Consider the following 18,484-nt stretch of genomic DNA (forward strand, 5'->3'; position numbering starts at 1 on the left):
GTTACTTCATACCTCATCTTCATGGAAGGATTTTACTTTTGAAGACTGGCTGGGTTTATTGGTGAAGGTGGCAAAGTCAAATTGCTCTGGAAGCAAAGCGAGACACTCAAAAGTGTGGGATTTTCTTCTTCTTTTCTTCTTCTGCGAGCATTATACCCCCGTGCGATTGCGCCGAGGAGGAGCAGACAGTGGCTCTAGAGCGAACGACTGTTGATGGTGTACTTTTGATGGATTCGAAGCAATTCAAATTATGATTTGAAAAGATAAATACGAATTTTACATCTATTCACTCATCCATCCATCTCCCTCTCCCTCTCCCTCCTAAAAAAAACACCCAGTAGTCCTGCGAACTCCTTGCTACCCCCGCTCATGTGTTCAAACATCACGATTGGATGTAATACTGGTATGTACGTATCTCCCACTCGCATCTCTACATAACCAAAAAAAAAGCCACAGCCACATCTAATATGACAGTGTCAAGTAGGTGTCAAGGGGTGAGGTTAGGAGATAGTGTCAAGAAGAGAGAGAGGGTGCAATTGTGTACATTATGCCAACGCAATCTACATAGCACAGCACAGCACTACCCTCTAGCACGCAAGATCCGCTTCGAGATCCCCATCAGCATGCCCCACCACACTTGTATATACTCATACACCGCCTTTGCAGTCCATCCTATGCCAACCCACCCACAAACCAGACGACTCCGTACTCCTCGCCGAGAGAAGGAAAGTGACAAAAAACCCCCCTAGGAGCATGTCTCATGAAACAAAAAACAAAAAATACATAAAAACACCAACACCAACGCCATCGCTATGCACCGTCTTCGCAACAAAGATATCGCAGTCGGTCTTCTGTCTGCGGCACGGAAAAGCTGCAGGATATTGTGGTTGGTTGGTTGGTTGCTTGCTACTACGGGACCCAAGGACAGGCTCGGAAGTCAGTCGGAGAGCTCAATGGCGTCGTCTTGGGTTGTGCCGGCCCATGTGGAAGGGACTTGGGGTTGCTGGGCGGGGTGGTGGAGTGCAGAATCTGATTCGGATTCGGACTCGGGTTCGGATTCGTCTTGCTCTTCGTCATCCTCGTCATCCTCGTCATCCTCATCATAATCCTCAACCTCCTCGTCCTCATTGGATTCTTCTTCTTCTTCTTCTTGCCCATCATCATCTTCATCCTCGCCGTCACCTTCATCGTACATGTATGCATCCAACTCCGCATTCCCATGTCCCCACGCATTCTGCTCTCCATTGATTTCCGGAACATACGACGACTCGCCTCTCCTCCACCCAGCACTTTCACGGAGATATTCTTCAGCGTCGTACTGCGACACGGTCGGTGACAGTGATTGCATCTGCATCTGCGTCTCGGGTACAGAGCTGCCTAGGAACTGAGACTGCTGCTGCTGCTGTGCAGGCTCCATACTCAGCGGACGCGGTGTACTCGTGGCACTGGAAGAAAGGGAACCGTTGAGACCCCACTTCTCCCTATACTCTCGAATGGCTTCCGGTCCCTTACCGTAGCATTCTCGGGGGACGAAGCGGGAAGTGCGATGCCAGTAGGCCGGGGCGTTGGGACGATCGAAGACAGGGTTCGCGTTCACGAGGCTGGACCGGAAGGCGAATGATGTTGATGCCGAGAGTGATGATCCGAGGTTGGGCACGCTTCTTCCAAAGTCGTGGATGGTGTTTTTTCCGTTTACAGAGGCAGCAGGGGAAACGCACGTGGAATGAGAGGTGGACGCGACGAGCTTCCTCGCTCGAGCAATGACATCGCTCTCCCTCCTGTCCTTGGTAGTCCTCACACTGTTCATACTACCAATCGACTGTCCACTGACAGACTGCTCCCAATTTCCACGATCACCGGAAGCACTCTTACGGAATTTCTCTTGTATGGCCCTAAGGTGTGCGCGCTGACTCTCCACTAGTGACATCGACTGCTGCGGCTGCGGCTCTGGCTCTTGCGGCTGAGAAGTTAGGTTTTTGCCACCCTCCTCGGGAGAGAGTTTGGCGCGCTTCGGCTCTATTTGAAGAGGCGCATCGTCGTCAGAAGACGGAGAACCAAAACTACGTTTGCGGTGCTTGCTGGGGTCAATACCCATTGCTCGCAAGGCGAACCAGTCGGTCTCTGTGCGATCGATGGGGGCAGTGGATTGATGATAGGATTTCGAGTATCCGTTGACTGAAGCATTCTTGTTACTCTGGGTAGATGAAGTGACTGCCTTTTGCACTGCAGACTTTGTTTGCGCGCCGTTGATCTGCGTGGTGGAGCTGTCGGATCCCTTTCGTTGGGAAGCATTCGACTTCGTGATCGCGCCATTGGCAGTGCCGTTCTGTTGCCGGCCTCCACGACGTTCCTCGGCAGGCTGAGTACGTCTCGTGTCCTGCGCTAGAACCGGTGGGTGTAAGACTGATTCATTGGCCAATGGCTTGGGTGCTGTCACTGGCCCTCCTTCGCCACTGGCAGTCTCGACTTCTTCTTGTATCTGAGCCACTTGCATGCGGTGAGCCTTCAATCGTCGCCTCCTCTCCCTGGCCTGATTCATCTTCTTCTTCTTCTCGACATATTTGACAATCTTAGCCAAAGCAGACCTCATAAGCCCCAACTGGTATTCCCTGTATAGCTGCTCTCCCTTCCAATCCATCCTTTCCTTCTGAACTTCGTCCATGGCTTCTTCGGCAACAGTTCGGGTCGTGTTTTCCAGGAACTGCAGCATTAGTCCTTCCGACGAACCAAACATGACATCCATAGTCAGTGATTTCCAAGCCGCCTCTTTCTCTCGAGCTTGCGAAATCCGTGCCTGCTCTTCTAGCGCCTGGCGCCGCTGCGCCTCCCTGTTGTGACGTTCTCGTTCTTCCCTGACCCGCCGCTCCTGCTCCTCTTGTTGTCGTTTTGCACATTCCTGTTGCGCAGCTGCTTCCGCTTGCTTTCTCTGTTGCTCCGCCTCTGCTTCAGCACGCTTTTGACGTATTGCGTTCTGCGTTGCCTCCTTTGCCTCGGCTTGTTTCTGCTGCAACTCGGCCTCACGTCTTGCCTTTTCAATCGCTTCGCGCTGATCCTTGTCGATTTGCGACTCATGCGCTGGTGTAATTGTGTCTGATTGGGATAGTGCCCCTGTCGAAGTGAATGAAATTGCAGGCTGCAATGTCTCTTGTGAGTGAGCCTTTTGGAAATTAAAGCTGGCTGAGTTAAACGCAGGTTTGACTTCTGGTGTAGTTGGTGCAGCAGTACTCCCAGCTTCCTGAAGACCAAAGCCAGCAGATGTGAAAGCAGGTTTGACTTCAGATGCAGCAAGTGCACCGGTAGTGGTTGCCTTCTGAAAATTGAAACCAGCAGAAGTAAAAGCAGGTTTAACTTCAGGAGTAGCCGGTGCAACAGACCCCGTGGTTTTTTGTGCATGGAAACCAGCAAAGGGATTTACCGCAGGTGTCGTAGATGCATTTGAAGCGTTCAGGAATAAGTTCCCCGATGCGGCAGGAGTTGTGGAAGATGTGGACGAGACGGCGCTCCCGTTGGCTGCAGCAGGCGTGGAGAAGTGAATGGCGTTTTTCGAAGCATCGAACAATCCGGATTGGACGCCGTTACTCGTGGGTGCCGGTGTCGACTGCGGTGTGGGTGTAGTCCTTCCAAACGTGAATGGGCTGGAGGCTGGTGTACCAGTTGGTTGAACAGCGCCAGAAAAGCTAGAGGAGGGCGTTCCAGGTAGGAATGGATTCGCCGTCGGATTGAAGGATGTGGATGCAGTCCCATTCGCCTGTCTGTCAAATGGACCTGGTCTGCTACTTGATTCTGCAGCTTCCGGAATGAATAGAGATGGGTCTTCTGCCGAATCTTCTTCAACTTGCATGTCGCCTCCATCCATGACCAGACCCCTCGTTCTGGCTTGCTGCACCGACATACCCTGGATGACCGCCGAAAGCGCACGATCGTGGCGTTTCGCTTCTACAATTGAATCGGAGAAGATTTGTGGCTTGAGCTCTGCATCCGCTGAAGGCATGCCCAGGACGTGATTCTGATATCCCTTCCGGGTGAAGTCGAGGTAAGTATGTCCGGCCTCTGCTCGCTCGAAGACGAAGCCATAAGCCTCGCAGTGCTTTACAGCCTCCGAGTCATTGTCCAGACCGAGTGCATCCTTTAGGCGGCTAGGTGTCCAGCCGTCAATCGACTTTGGCACTCTTGAAGTACCTTGTCGATACGAACGCCAGATCGAGTCCAACACGACATGTCGCATACGGTTGAAGGAAACTTCTGCCGCACAGGCCATGAGATAGGAAACCCGCGGCGACTTGATCAAATCCCAGAAGTGTTTCCAGTTTGACTGGCACTGTATGATGTTTTTGTTGCTGGTGATGAGGACTGACTTGAGTGCTCGAAATATCTCAATGGCGACCTTGACCCGCGGGTTATTGCGTATGTCGCTTGGAACGCGATGCAATTCATTTTCGAGCTGGCTGTTGGTATAAATGGGGGCTAAGATGAGTTGATAGGCCCAAAATTCCGCCTCATTTTCGGAGGGAATATTGGCTCGGCGGTTGTCAACGTAGCGTTCCTTTAGGGACATTAATGTCTGATTAAGCTGCTCGATATCTTGTTGATGGGTATAGTCATCTCTGGTACTCCGCGCCATGTGATGAGCTGATAGTAGCAAGAAACGAGCACTTCGTTCCAAGCAGTTGAGGAGGATGTTGATGTCGGACTTGCTCTCGATGCGCTGGGTGCGGAGATCTTTGCGAACGGCACGAGTGCGATCCCAAAGCCACTGGTGAAGAAAGTCGAAGTCGTCATGATCCAGGCGCTCGTACAAGTAGTTGATGGTTTTCTGCCCTTGATTAGATCGGACCCGGTGGTCTCACACAATGTCCACTCACCAAGCAGGTGGCCGGTGATCGAATGTCGGACACCATTTCTTGCTCTGCGCCCGCTGCCGAGCGTGAGTATGCCTTGACCATGCGCGACTCGTCTGGAATTCGTTCTTTTCGCGGTAAATGCTCAGTTTCGATGGTCTGCTTTTATTAGACAAAGGTGTAGCTTTATGGCGTAGAGCGTGTGTCTTGGACGTACGCATTCTGGAGCTTTGACATCTTCTTCTACTATGCGTCGCACGCGCTCGAATTCGGGGCACATGTCAGTGCAGATACCGTATAGCTTGACCGAGTCGCTGAGGCGCATTTGGCCTTCTGGGTTCATGAGCCCATCGCGAACAAATTGGGCGCGCAGTTTCGGTCGCTGCGCTTTGATCTATATGGTATTGGCACGCATTCGGGCCACTCGTCTGTGATGGGGGACTTACGTGGTCGAGACGCTTCTTATAGTCGCCCATCGCATGTGGGGTGGTGTTCATTGCGCCGGTGGGGTTTGCGGTGTAGGAGTTCCTAGGGGGGCAGAGGTCAGAACAGGCCGCGGACGGCTCATGGGCGACCTTCTTCCTAGCATAGTGGGTGATGCCATGTCTGGTGAACGGGTATGCATCCTCGGTGACAGTATTTCCTTGATCCGCCAGCGGCCTGTGTACAAGTCAGAAGGGATTGGGGGGTGATGGCTTACGAGTGTGCTCCTCCTCGTCCACGCGCATTGGCAGCACTGTATGTGGTTGCGCCGCCTCGTGGGCCACGGGGTGTACGCTGGCCGCGGGTATAGACGCCTTGCGCAGGTCGCTCGCTGTTGATTTGCGCCTGGCCGCCGTTGCCTCTGCCGCGCCCGTTGCTACCTCGATTGGCCGTGTTGCCGCCGCGAGCACCGCGCACTCGGTCGCCCCCACGCCCCGCGCGTGGTGTTGACATGTTGGCGACGACTCAGTGAGGGGGGCTGCTGGCGGTGGATGGGCGTCCTCTGTCTGAGAAGTCGTCGCGTTTCCTGCGAGGGACAAGTTAATAACGTGGACCTAGCAGACGGTGATGCTGCGTGTCTGCGTGGTCGTTCTGCTGCTGCTGCTGCTGCTGCTGCTACTGTTGCTGCTGACCGTTTCGAAGGTGGTGGAGCAACTGGCGGCTTGCTGCGAGAAGCAACAAAGGCCGTTGTTCGTTCGTCATGCAACGGGAATCCAGAGTCGCAGTCACCTTCCAATTGAGACACGCGCAGTTAGCGTCTTGGCGCACGTTGTCTCCTCCACACACCGAGACGCGCTGTCACAACACTGCATTGTGCTGTCAAAGCCATCACTCGCACCTTTGAACCACCGACTCCCAATACATATACATACAACGTGTTGGATCTCCCAACTTCAAACCTTCACAGACTGCAAATCGAAGAGGAGCGCGTCTTTCTGTGTGACATACCGAGATATTTTATTATGGATATATGCGACACTTTGCATGTCTTTTTTTCTTTCATGTACCCAGACCTCATCCTCTGCCTCGCCTTCCTAGGATAACTCATGGCGCCTCCGTCACATCCCATCCCAATCATAAGTAACGCCTGCACCAATTCCACCACCACATCATCCCTAATCCCACATCCAACTTTTGTACATGCGTCGGCGCACCTAAAAATATTCGAAATCACGGATCTCCTCCTGACCCATATTATTTAGCCCTACTGGGCGGCCATAATTTTCTGTATCAACTTAGTGCAATGCAGTCGTGAGCGGCGTGACATCGTGAAGGGGGTATACCGCATTCTTAACAGGAGACGACGGTAGGAGATTGACAGCGCCATGGGAGCAAGCCCCATCGGGTATGCCGAAGCAAACAGCAACTAGGCTAGAAGATATTATCGCAAAGGCTGTAGTGAAACAGCGACGTAAATCCGAAAAAGCAATGTAACAGCATAGCCGCCAGAAAAAGGAGAAGTCGTAATCGTAAGTCGTTATATAAGGCCATACAATGGTAGAAAGACAAAGAAAGGAGACTCGCAAAGGGAGGCAATGTCAAGTGACAGGGAATCAGTGATGATGCGAAAACTGGCTGTTCATCTCGAGATCAGCTGGCGGACCATGGAAGGACGTGTCAACCGGATGAGCTCCAGATACGGCCGGGAACCCTCCATCATAACCGTAGGGGAACCCATGATGATGAGCACCAGGCAAGGGTGCATTGAAGACGGCATTGCGCACCTCTTGCGGATAGGGCGTGTTGAACGCCGTAAAGGCTGTGTCGTAAACCGACCCAGAATCGAAAGCTGGATGAGCCGGGCCGGGAAAAGGCGCTACATTCTCCTGGCCATGGAAGCTATGGCTGTCAAAGCTTGGCTGCGATACAGAGTACTGCACGGGTTGGCTCAGGGCAAACATGTTGCACATCATGTCTGGATTGCTGAAGTGAGTGGCATCGACATATTTGACGTCCATGTTGACGTCGCCTTCAAGACAGAGACCGGTCATTGTGCGCTCAAAGGAGCCATTCGGAGTCGCCATCATAGTCGAGCCGCGGGAAGGTGTTGAAGCACAATTGGCACTAGTCAGAGCGGGTGCGTCTATTGGTGACGCCTGCAAAGACCGGGTCGCTTTTGGCGTGCGCTGTTGTCTGCGATATTGTGCACGCTCACGGCGTAAGAAGGTATTGCTGATGGTATCGTCGACCTCAGTATCATCTCCTGAGACAGTATCCTCAGACACCTCTCTTATCCGTGGGGCTCGCGATGGTACCTTGGCACGCTTTCGGTTAAAGGTAGACTGTCGGGGCGGCCTCGACACGGGTTGCCATGTGCACATTGTACCCCGGCGGGTATCCACATTTCCCCTGCCTTCGTACAGGTTGTACTGAGCGAGATGATCTTCATGGATTTGCGCAATGCTAAACAAACTGGGCATGATCTCGTTTAATGCCCGATCACGCATGCGTTCACTAAAGCCTGACCCTTTGGACGAGGAAAACTGCTCTGGGGGTGTAGTCTCAATGGCATACTGCGCTGCCTGCTGCAGCTTAGCCACCCAGGAACCTTTTCGCTTCGGCTCATCAATGGCGCGGTGCTGAAGCATCATGGTCACCGCTACTTTCAAAAGACCTGCAATGATGTTAGGTGTGGGCCATGCACTGTTCAGTGGATCCGGACGTACCTGTCTTATCGAGATGCGAAGGCTCTTCATAACGAACGTCGCGTGGCCACCAATCTGGGGTGCATTCAGGCGGCCTCTGAGAGGGCATTTTCTTGTGATAGGGGCCATAGCTACCTAGACGGCGAGGTTCTAGCTGCTTGATCCAGGCAGTGACAATGGGACGCAGGGGCTTCATGGTCAGCTCTTCCAATCTGCGACGATAGAACTTGCTCAACTGGTCAATATCACCGACGTAGAAGGTGTACGCAGCCTCGTTGGAGGTCCTGGCTTCATTGTCGTCGTCGAATTCTTCTTCATTGTCATGGTAAACTTGCCGTTGGTGCTGTGTCGATGGACGGGTGACAGACCGACTTCGCTTCAACGTCTTCCGCTTTGCTTGGACTGGAGCTGGGTATTGCACTGGTGGGCACGTGACTGGGGAGATTAGCGAGTGACAGTGCAGGAATGCATGATGAAATGGGTGTGTACCATAAGGACCCGGAAGACCCGGTTCTTGGGTGGGGACGAGCTGTTGGGACGGTTGGTGAGCGGCCCCTGGACTATAGTAGCTGGGTGCTCTCTGGGACGGGACGGACGGGACCATGCCATGCAACAGGTGTTCGAAGCCCCGAATCGGCTGGTAGCTGAGCACTTCGCGGCCATCGGGGGCCGTCACCTTCCACATGCCTTGCGCAATGGGCGTGGGCAGTGCAACGTCATCGTGTTCTTGCTCATCAGCTCCTTTTGGTGCTGGCAGAGCGTCGCTTGCTGGGAGAGTAGTATTGACCTGCTGGCCGGGTCAGCTTGCGGCTCAGTGTTTCATCGGGTCCCAATATTAGTGCGAGGGTGACAGGCGACAGACGGCAGGCCCATGCCACTGGGAGGTTACGGTAATTGGGTTACAGCCGCCGCTAACAGTTGGGCGCGAAAGCCTAGTCTGACGACCATGGACCACCCTCCTCTATCTCGACACTGGATTCAGGATCACTCACCGGCGATTCTCGACAATCGTTGCTGCGAGATGAACCAACAACCCAAGGATCTTCCCCAAACTCGTCCGTCGTCGCTACATTGCCGTTCTTGGGCATGATTGGCTGGCGTTCCTTTGACCGAGCTTGTCGATCTGCGGGCCGCGACCTCGCCATGACGACTGGGACTGCTATGTATACCTGTATCGGTAGCTGACCAACAGACGGTGATTGGCAAGATCTCCTGCGGTTCGCGAAGCGAAATTGTAGACGAAGGGCTGTTGTTGGCTACCAACACATGCGAACCGTGTCACCGGTTGACAGAGACGGCTTGCCGAGTGAAATATCTTTGCAAGCGTCAGCAGTGTTCCCCCGACCCATACTCGGCGCAGCTGGACCATTGTTGGGCTCAGCACTCAGCACGTCGCAGGAATGCATGGTGATAGGAGTTGCCTAGTTTGGACTGGGACTGCAGGCTGCGCACACTTCTTCGCTTAAGCCCTACCACCCAACCCAACTGCCAATGCTTACCTGATGGAGAAACACCACCTGGACCAGTACCCTGGAGATGCAGTATGTGTAATCGAAGAGAGCCAGTTGGCCGAGATGCTGAAAAGGGAAGACTCGGACACAGGAACAGGAGCCTAGTTTTGAGGTCGACGATGAATTAACGCTTCGGGATGCCAAGCTCGATGACAAGTGAAGGACCGAGTAGCGAGTCTGTCGAAGCAAGCAAGCAAGAGCCGATAGCGAGGAAGATGATTGGTGTTACGACCCAACTAGAGATCTCTTGGAGCCGGTAGAGAGCGTCTTTGTGTTGCAGACCTCAGCAGAGTCGATTATCTATCAAGGGTGAGGGCAGAGGGACAAGATCTCAAGAAGGACAGGTTCGATAGGACAGACTCTATTGACTAGGGCCGAGAGCTTTTAAATCAGGCCTTGGATGTGTTATAGCAAATTTCGACCAGGCTCTCCTGGCTTGCCGCACCGACCAGAGCAGTACTGTGACTATCCTCGCCCGTACGCCCACCGGCATGTGCCAGGGACCCCACCCAAACAACAGAGTGGCCTACATGGCACAGCAGGTCGCCTCGCAGTACTACTGACAGCCGTTGAGCCCCTAAACGAGGGCGCGAGCGGGGACCGGCTGGGTTCAGGCTCACAAATCTGCACATCCCCCTTCCCCGAGCGCCTCGCCGTGTCTGTCCCTAGGGTCCATCACGCGCGTGGATAGCAGACAAAGCGTCGAGAAAACGACGAACCCACGTACATAGATACGACCAGGGTATACAGGCGACTCTCCGCACACTTCAACCGCCTACAAGCTAGTCCACGCTTGTTGTGCATGGCGTCGACCCACCCATCACGCGGATCGCCGTAAGTACAGACAGACTTGTCAGATTTCGATAAGTGGATCTCGCATGGACTCGCTCAGCGAAATGGAGTACATACTGCACGGTCAAACGAAGATTCAGTACCAATTACCCCGAACGCAAGTAACAGGTTCTACCGTTCTAGTACTGACATGGCTTTTGAAATGCACCTGCCTGGCTCGGCCCGGTCGATGGCTCGCACATCTTGTATACAGGACTATAGTAGCTCCCACGTCGACATGCCATGCTTTACCACACTATTACCAGTACCTCAGGTATCGGGGCTTCTTCCACAAAGACGTCAGCGTCGGCCTACCTAGGCCCAGACTCCAGGATCAAGAGCATCCGCTTTGTGCAACCTCTTCTGTTGCAACAAGCCTCCTCCAAGGTTCTTCCTCGTCCACCATGACAGACTTACTCTAATCCCTAGCAACCCAGGACCCCTTCAAGAAGCAAGACCAATTTAGCTCCAAGTCCGACTCGTTGTGAGAGCACGTCAACCTGCAGCACTAGGCATCCTTCCCCCGTCCCCCTAGCATCGCCTGGCTAGCCATGGACCACGCATGGACCGTCTGCGTGTCTCAAAGCGAACCGCCCCCCGATTTCCGACATCGATTGCATCTCGATATATCTCAGATACGCGGCGAGGCCCGCCCGCCCGCTCTCGACCACATACCCGGCTGTTGGCAGAGATTGCGATCGCTGTGGACGTCACTCGTATGGACTGCAACTACACAACCTGTGAGAGTCGCCCGATCCAGCTAGCTGCTGCTCGCTAGCGGCTAAAGGGTTGCGCAAGAGCGGCATTCATGTGCGAGCGTGATTTGATTGGTGCTTCCTTCCACGATGCGCTAGGCCACTTAGCGACTAGACTCGATGGACATGGGCAGCTGAAGGATTCTCATGACGAATAATGATCTTCTCCATGAGCCTGCCACTGGCGAATTCGACAAGCCCCAACTTTGCCCTCTGCTCTCCCTCGAACGGTGTGGGGGAAGGGGAGGCGAGGCTCGACTGGAAATCAAGTCTCCAGTCTCCAGTCTCCAGTCTCCAGTCTCCAGTCTCAGCCGTCACACTAACCACCTCGTTTTCTGATCGGTCAACGGCCCGCACACTAGGCAGGTGCAGCTTGTGGAAGCCCTTCTGCACCCAGTGGACGAACTGATCGCAAGGAGATTAGGTGAACAGGGCCAGCCGAGCCAGACGACGACAGACGTAAACGCCCACGCCAAACCCCCATCACCACACTGCGGGCCCTCCGAATTTGTACAGCCTCGTATACGTACCGACGGTACATGGCCTTAGCGCGCCCACACGACAACGGTTCCCCTGCACGAGACTAATGGAACCCCCCAGTGCCGTCTGCACTAATCTCTCAAAATGGACATTGCTGAAGACTGCCCGCATGTCAGATCCGTATGAACCGCTCAGTGTGGCTTGCAGTTGCTTGGGTTGAAAAACGTTGAGCCATACCCATACATACTAGGTGTCCATCGTGCTCTCTCCGAGGCACGCTTGCCGCGACCCGCGAGTGGGAAGCGAAATGAATGGTGGCGCTTCTTACTTACCGGTACTCTACTCTAGTTGCGGCGGTGTGTATGAAGTAACAAGTTGTAATGTTTACAGCTCTATGTGAGAACGAATCAGAGAGGCTGGTAACACGAATGCCATGGACAGGCTTTGGAGTATGCGCAAAGCCTTCATTATCACGCGCATGCTTGTACGCCTTTCGACCACACCTCCTTGCTATCTCGTCTCTGGCACTTTAACATCTAGTCTACAGCACAAAATACACCCTAAAAAAGATTTCGTTGATGAGAGAGAGCCTGGTTGACCTTATCTTAACCACGGCAATAACCGCCACATTCTGCAAACAAAGTCAACCACGACAACCCAAACCTAAAGATAAATTTGAGCCGAACACAACCTGCAAAGCACCCCCCATGACTACCACGCACATTCCACTAATCACAGAAGCTTATTCCACGTACAACCCCACACTCCAAAGTATACCGATTCTAGCTCTATATGCTTTAACGCAACCCAAGCGTTAGCGCATCCAAGAGATATAACGTGCATGCCTAGCAGACGGCTGCAGAATCGAAACAAAGATCATCGAAACCTCATCAGTGATGATTCATTACCATGGTACAACATCCGCCTTTTTCACCGCACAGCCGTTGACGTGTACATACACCTCGGTCTGAAAGCGCACTCGCCGTTGTTTAACTCCCTCTTTCCCCCAGTCTCAGGGATATATGTACATAAGCTGTGTAACCACAATGGGCAAGAGGTTGACCTAAGCAGCTCTAACCATGCATACAACACTCGAGCCGCCGAGACGCCGAGAGATCCAGAGATCCAGAGATCTCGAAACTAACCGAAGTACAGGCGGGCGGTCGTGCACCTCCGCAAGTGCGTCCAACATCATGACTGGCACTATACAGCGTCTGGCAAAAAGAATAGGATATGGCACAAGGGTGTAATGCTGCGCGATGCGCAATAGTGCTCTGGGGAATCCAGCCGTACGCCCATCACTCTTACGGTAGCTCCCGGTGTGGATTGTGCATGCCGGTACTTTTCGTCCTTTGAGTGACGCCGTGCCTCGGAGAATTTTCTTACTTGGTAACGAAACGGGAGATGGATTGGTGGTGGCCGTGGCGAGTTTGAGATTAGAAGGGGACTCGTCGGCTGAGCAGGAGCTAGGATTGGAATTGAGATGGTGTGGAGAGGGTAAAGTGGAAGCGGAGTGCGTGCGATTGGGAGACGGCGATCAGGTAGGTAGGGGGGTTGTTAGTGTAGTAGTGTGGTGGGAGGAAGACAGGTACCGTTGCTGGTTCCATCATGAGAAGCACCCATGACAAAAAAATGATCGTTCTTGGCATGCCGCTCAGATGTTGCCATACTCACGATGTATGTAGTTACCGTAGATGCATAGTTGGACAGAACTACTAGGTACAAGTGGTACGATTGTAGCTAGATATACTTGGGATTATGAATATTCTAAATGCCTTGAATTTTATCACTACAGGCTACTAGCCTCGAGATGATGATTATGGCTACCGGTACCGTAGGCCATGCCAAGAGCGACCTTTTTTTTGGACATGGGGGTTTGGAAGGATACCTAATGGAAAGCGTGAACCCGAATGCGAATGCGAATGCGACTACGATTGCGCGTCATGACACTGTATTTGTCCATTGAAATCATGTAGACATCAACTGTCTACTTCAACACAACCGACAGCCAACATGACGATAGGAACAGCAACATCTAGCCAGCTCTGTACAAAAGCAAAAATCTGCAATGCATTATGCTACAATCTCCTCCTCTCTGTCTGCTCTACCCGTGCACTGTGCCATATTACTCCAGGCACCTCGGTTGCACTACCTACCTCACCTCCCCACCCTTCTCAAAATAAGTCAACAATTATACCAGTACATACCAGATATCCCTCACTAATCCGAAAACACCGCATTTCCACATTGCCATAGCATCTCCATTGAGCCCCCCCCCTGCTCCGGGGCCATGCATATTGTAAACCACATGGAGCAGGGTACCTACACATTGATGTGATGAAAGTATTTATTGAAGAATCTATGGAAGAAGAGCCAAGGTGGCTAGATATAGACATCCCACTAGCCCCAAATAGGTGTCTCCTAGACAACCCGGGATAGGGGAGTCGCTAATGCAGCTTGGAAGTCACCACCTTAGTATAAGGTAAGCACTATAGGTAATATAGAAATAACAGTCCCCTAAATCTATAGTAACTATAAATATACAAAGAAAACAAGAGAAAAACTATATCCCCTAGTCTCCTAAGTAAATAAAAATATTATATCTTATCTATAATATTTAATATCCTAGTATTAAGCTTCTTTAATATAGGCTATAGGAGCGCTTTTATATATAAGTCTATAAGATTATTACTAGATTAAATATATTTAATATTAAAGTTACCTACTAGGAATTATTCTCTTATAAAGTAGTAATAAATATAGATATACTTTAACTATAGGTTTAACTTCTAGTCTTAAATAAGTGTAATAGCTAGTTTATTATTAATAAGCAGGTAGTATAGTAGTATAACTAGCAGGAATTCTATAATAGCACGTTAAGCCTAGATAAGATATAATACTACGTATAAGGTAGCTATATACTCTACTTTATATATACTTTAAGTAACGTAGCTCTATTACTTAGATAACTATAAGATAACTAACCTATTAACCTTAAGGATATAACTAGAGAATAATTTTAAGTTATCTAGGTCTAATATATATAATATATCTAAGTATATTATAATCTAAGTAGGTTATCTAGCAGGCTATATCCTAATTATTAGTTAGTAATCTAATATTGCGTGGATATACTAGAGCACTTAGAATACTAGCTTAAGATATCCTTTTAATAGATTAGTATTATAGGAACTAAGTAGGCTAATTATATATACTATATCTAGTCTACTTATAACTACTATAAAGTTAAGGGAGCTAATAATAGATTAAAACTTCTTCTATTAGTCTATATTAACTAGTATATCTATAGGTATATAAGGTAGGAATAAGCTAGGGTTAATAGGTGTGTGTTAACTATTATAGTTAGTTATACTATAGCGTTAAAGGATAGCTATAATATAGGTGCGTTAGTAAAGTTCTATATAATTATTAAAATAGTTAATTTTAAGCCCTAGTATTATATATAGTTATCCTAGGTCTTAAAAGTAGAAATAAGCCTTTATAAGATAGAGTATTATATTAATCTATTCTTAAGTACTAACTATAAGAATATTATTTATATAGATCCTAAGAACAAGATTACTTAAGATAAAGATATAAGGATTAAAGTTAGCCTAGAAGAAATACTAGGACTTTAACTATTTAGATAGGATAGCATACTATTTATATCTAGACTACTTAAGACTATAGAGAGTCTTAAGTAGGAATAGTGCGCTATTAGATAGTAGTCCTAGTAGTAGTTAATAATAGATCCTGTGCTTAAGATATCTATTTAGGTATATAGCATTAAAGTCTACTTATCGCGTCTACTACCTATATAGAGTAGTAAGGACTAGGAGGATTTATAGACTATTATATCTAACTACTAGTAAGTATATATTATTATAGTTAAAACCTAGTTACTATAAAAATCCTTATACTATAAGTCTTGCTTTTCTCTTAATAATATTGCTAGATTTATCTTACTTAGTATTAAAGACCTATTAAGTACCTATAAGCTTTATACCTAAAGGTATCTTATAATAGGGTATAACTTCCTATATACTATTTTCTATATAATTAGTAATTTCTTTATTAATAGCTAGCTACTATAGGGTAGTATAATTATTATCTATTGCTTCTACAAATATCCTAGGAGTATCTAATAATATTATAGTAGTAGAGAAAGTTATTAAAAATAAAGAGATATATACTAGTATATCCTCTTTATAAGTTATAGTAAAGGTAAATAGTTATAATATAGTATATAATCCCTAGTATTACTCTAGCTTTCTTATCTATCTTCTAATATAAGTTATAGCTATAAGCGTTAATATAGGTGTCTTTTTTATACGTAGTTTCTTCTAGGCTAAAGTAGATATTTATAAATTTTAAGTATCTAGAGAGGAGGAATCTAGTCCTATCCTAGGTAGTGCCTATATAAAGAGATAGTTAGGGCTACTTAAGAGGTTGTGTAGTAGGTTTATTACTCTAGACTTAAGCGTAGGTGTTTAAGGTGTAGATAGAAGGTTACTTATATCCCCTAGCTTAGTGTTATTAAGAACTTTAATAGGAGGAAGTATTATAACTAATTCCTTAGGCTACTATTTTAAATATTAAAGCTCTATATCTAGATATTATAGACTATACTTAATTCCCTAGTCTTAAATAGTCTAAAATATCTAGGGAACCTATAGGATAAAGGTAATATCTTAGGATTTAATAATAACAGCTTATTATAGTATATAGAGATAGCTTGTCCTAGTACTATAACTATAGCTAATAAAGATACCTTCTTTAGAGTAGTGTAGGAGTTTAGTACCTAGCTTCTAGGCCTCTATAGGAATATAGACATGTCCTTAGATACTAAATAGTTAGAGGTGCTAAATAGATAGCTTCTTCCTAAAGAGCTATTTATATAGAGTATGTTGCAATAGGTCTAAAGAATATAGCGTAATATTCTTAAGAAAATTTGCTAATATTATTACTTTAGCCTATAAGAAAAGTAGATTATTAAATAGTATTATATATTAAGTAATCTAGAATAAGGTGCAGTTAAATTACTCTAGAACGCTATTTAGCTTATAGTAGTAAGGTAGTAATAGCTTATAGTTAATTCCTTTAGCTTTAAAAATTTTTTAAAGATTATAACTAATATACTCTCTGCTATTATTAGAGTAGAAGGTTTTAACAATAGAATATTATAGGATATTATTACTTATCTTGTTATAAAATTAGGTGTTTGCATAGGCAATAAAATCCTTAATAGCTTAGGGTGTGTTAGCCTTAAGCTTAAGAAACTAAATCTAGGAATATTAAGTATAGTTATTAATAAAGGAGATATAATACTATAAGCCACTAATACTTTAAGTAGGTACTTTTCCTAAGAGGTTAGAATAAATAAGCTTAAGTAGCTAGGTATTACGTGGTGTCCCCTATATTAGTATATAGTGCACTAACTTTAATTATTAATATATAGTATATATAAAATCCTTAGGTTTATCTAGCACTAGATATCTATTAGTATAGATACGCGATAGGTTTAGTACTAATAGATATCCTATAGCTTTATAAAAATTCTAGTATATTCTAAAGCCTTTGCCTCTATATATATATATCTCCTTCGCCTTTATTACTATTACTATCGCCTCTGTTATTATTATTATTAGGGCTAAGACTATTAATATTTAATTAGGAGAGGACAAGCTTATAAGTATATAGGTAGATAGTAATAGTAATAGTAGTTATTTAGTCTAGAGCTATATAAGGCCTTATATATATCTTGCCTATAGTATATATTAACTATATCTAATAAGGTACAGGTTATCCTTTTTAGTAAATAGCTTAAACCCCTTATATTTAATAAATATCTATAAGAATAAGTAGGTGCTATAGAGTTTAGCGCTATAAAGTATGTTAGTTAGTACTATAATATTAGTTAAGCTATTAGGGAGCCACAGGCAAAGTTAAACTATGCTAATTCCTTGTATAGGGAGCTTAATACTACTAGCTATAGTAATAGTGCCTATCTTTAGTATTAAGGATAGGAAGTTATTAGTATAGCTAGATATATACCTAGAGGCACTAGTATTAAAAAGCTATATAGGTAGGTTAATAGTAGTAGGTTAATAGATTACTATAAATACACTTACTAATCTAGTATATTTGCTATTTAAGTTAAGTACTAGGTATAATAATAATAATAATAGTAGTAGTGTTATTAAGTTAATATAATAGTAAGTAGAGTAACTAATAATAGTAGTTAAGCTATTAGAGTCTTTATCTAGGTTAATTATAGCAGCGTTATTTACTTTCTACTTCTTCTAAGAGCCTAATAATAAGAATAACTATAACTATAGTATAGTGCTAGCTTTTCCCTTTACTTAGTTCTCTTTATACTTCTTAAGATACTTATAATTAGGATAGATATAACTAATAAATAATAGGTTATACTTCTAACACTAGGTATATTCTAGTATAGAGGTACTAGATAATAGTAGTCTATTAGTATTTAGCTATCTAGACGCTGTTTATCTAGCTATATAAGTAGCTAAGGAGTTAGTAATATCTAATAAGTGCTTCTTAGAAATATCTAGGATCTTAGGTTTAATATCTTTAAATATAGTTATATTCCTAGTAGATAAGTTATTAATAATATTATCTATTATCTTAGGTAGAGTAGTAAGAAAAAATAAGCCCTTAACCTAATCTAAGTTAAATATATTATATATTACTACTATAATAGGCTATATAGATATTATATAATATTTAGCTATATATATCTAGTATTAGTAGAATTTATTAAGATATAGTCTAAGGTTATCTCTATTATAATAGTAGAGGTTTATAAGTAACCTAAAGAGTAAGATTAATATATTACCTATATCCCTATTAAAGTAGTTAGTAAGATACTTCTAGGCTTCTAAAGAGGTGTTATAGCTTACTATACTTATTATTAGGTT

At 46.5% G+C, this 18,484-nt stretch overlaps 4 protein-coding genes across 4 annotated transcripts; 1 reads left to right on the top strand and 3 right to left on the bottom strand.

Moving 5' to 3' along the window:
• Positions 1-937: 937 nt before the first annotated feature.
• IAQ61_011969 (uncharacterized protein) lies at positions 938-5,774 on the bottom strand (the record flags this gene model as incomplete). The annotated part of the gene is made up of 5 exons (XM_066099422.1): positions 938-4,813; positions 4,863-4,997; positions 5,056-5,232; positions 5,285-5,366; positions 5,539-5,774. The coding sequence occupies 5 exons, from the start codon at positions 5,772-5,774 to the stop codon at positions 938-940; spliced, it is 4,506 nt and encodes a 1,501-aa protein (XP_065950941.1).
• A 38-nt stretch (positions 5,775-5,812) lies between these two features.
• Positions 5,813-6,061, top strand: IAQ61_011970 (uncharacterized protein; the record flags this gene model as incomplete). The annotated part of the gene is made up of 1 exon (XM_066099423.1): positions 5,813-6,061. The coding sequence occupies one exon, from the start codon at positions 5,813-5,815 to the stop codon at positions 6,059-6,061; it is 249 nt and encodes an 82-aa protein (XP_065950942.1).
• A 108-nt stretch (positions 6,062-6,169) lies between these two features.
• Positions 6,170-9,952, bottom strand: IAQ61_011971 (uncharacterized protein). Its single transcript, XM_066099424.1, has 5 exons — positions 9,466-9,952; positions 8,959-9,326; positions 8,456-8,753; positions 7,988-8,401; positions 6,170-7,935 (listed from the first exon to the last, which is right to left on the bottom strand). The coding sequence occupies exons 2-5, from the start codon at positions 9,109-9,111 to the stop codon at positions 6,875-6,877; spliced, it is 1,926 nt and encodes a 641-aa protein (XP_065950943.1). The 5' UTR covers positions 9,112-9,326; positions 9,466-9,952; the 3' UTR covers positions 6,170-6,874.
• A 1,222-nt stretch (positions 9,953-11,174) lies between these two features.
• On the bottom strand, positions 11,175-11,604 carry IAQ61_011972 (uncharacterized protein; the record flags this gene model as incomplete). The annotated part of the gene is made up of 2 exons (XM_066099425.1): positions 11,175-11,468; positions 11,578-11,604. 2 exons carry the CDS (start codon positions 11,602-11,604, stop codon positions 11,175-11,177), a joined length of 321 nt encoding a protein of 106 aa, XP_065950944.1.
• Between the last annotated feature and the right edge of the window lie 6,880 nt (positions 11,605-18,484).

Source organism: Plenodomus lingam (genome assembly GCF_022343315.1).
Source record: "Plenodomus lingam strain CAN1 chromosome Unknown scaffold_20, whole genome shotgun sequence".
NCBI classification, from domain to species: domain Eukaryota; kingdom Fungi; phylum Ascomycota; class Dothideomycetes; order Pleosporales; family Leptosphaeriaceae; genus Plenodomus; species Plenodomus lingam.

Bases quoted from the DNA above. Each gene is read 5' to 3' on its own strand.
- IAQ61_011971 (XM_066099424.1), bottom strand. From the start codon at position 9,111: ATGGCGAGGTCGCGGCCCGCAGATCGACAAGCTCGGTCAAAGGAACGC. The intron at 8,754-8,958 runs GTGAGTGATCCT...CCCGGCCAGCAG, and splicing joins ACGATTGTCGAGAATCGCCG to GTCAATACTACTCTCCCAGC. The intron at 8,402-8,455 runs GTACACACCCAT...TAATCTCCCCAG, and splicing joins GGGTCTTCCGGGTCCTTATG to TCACGTGCCCACCAGTGCAA.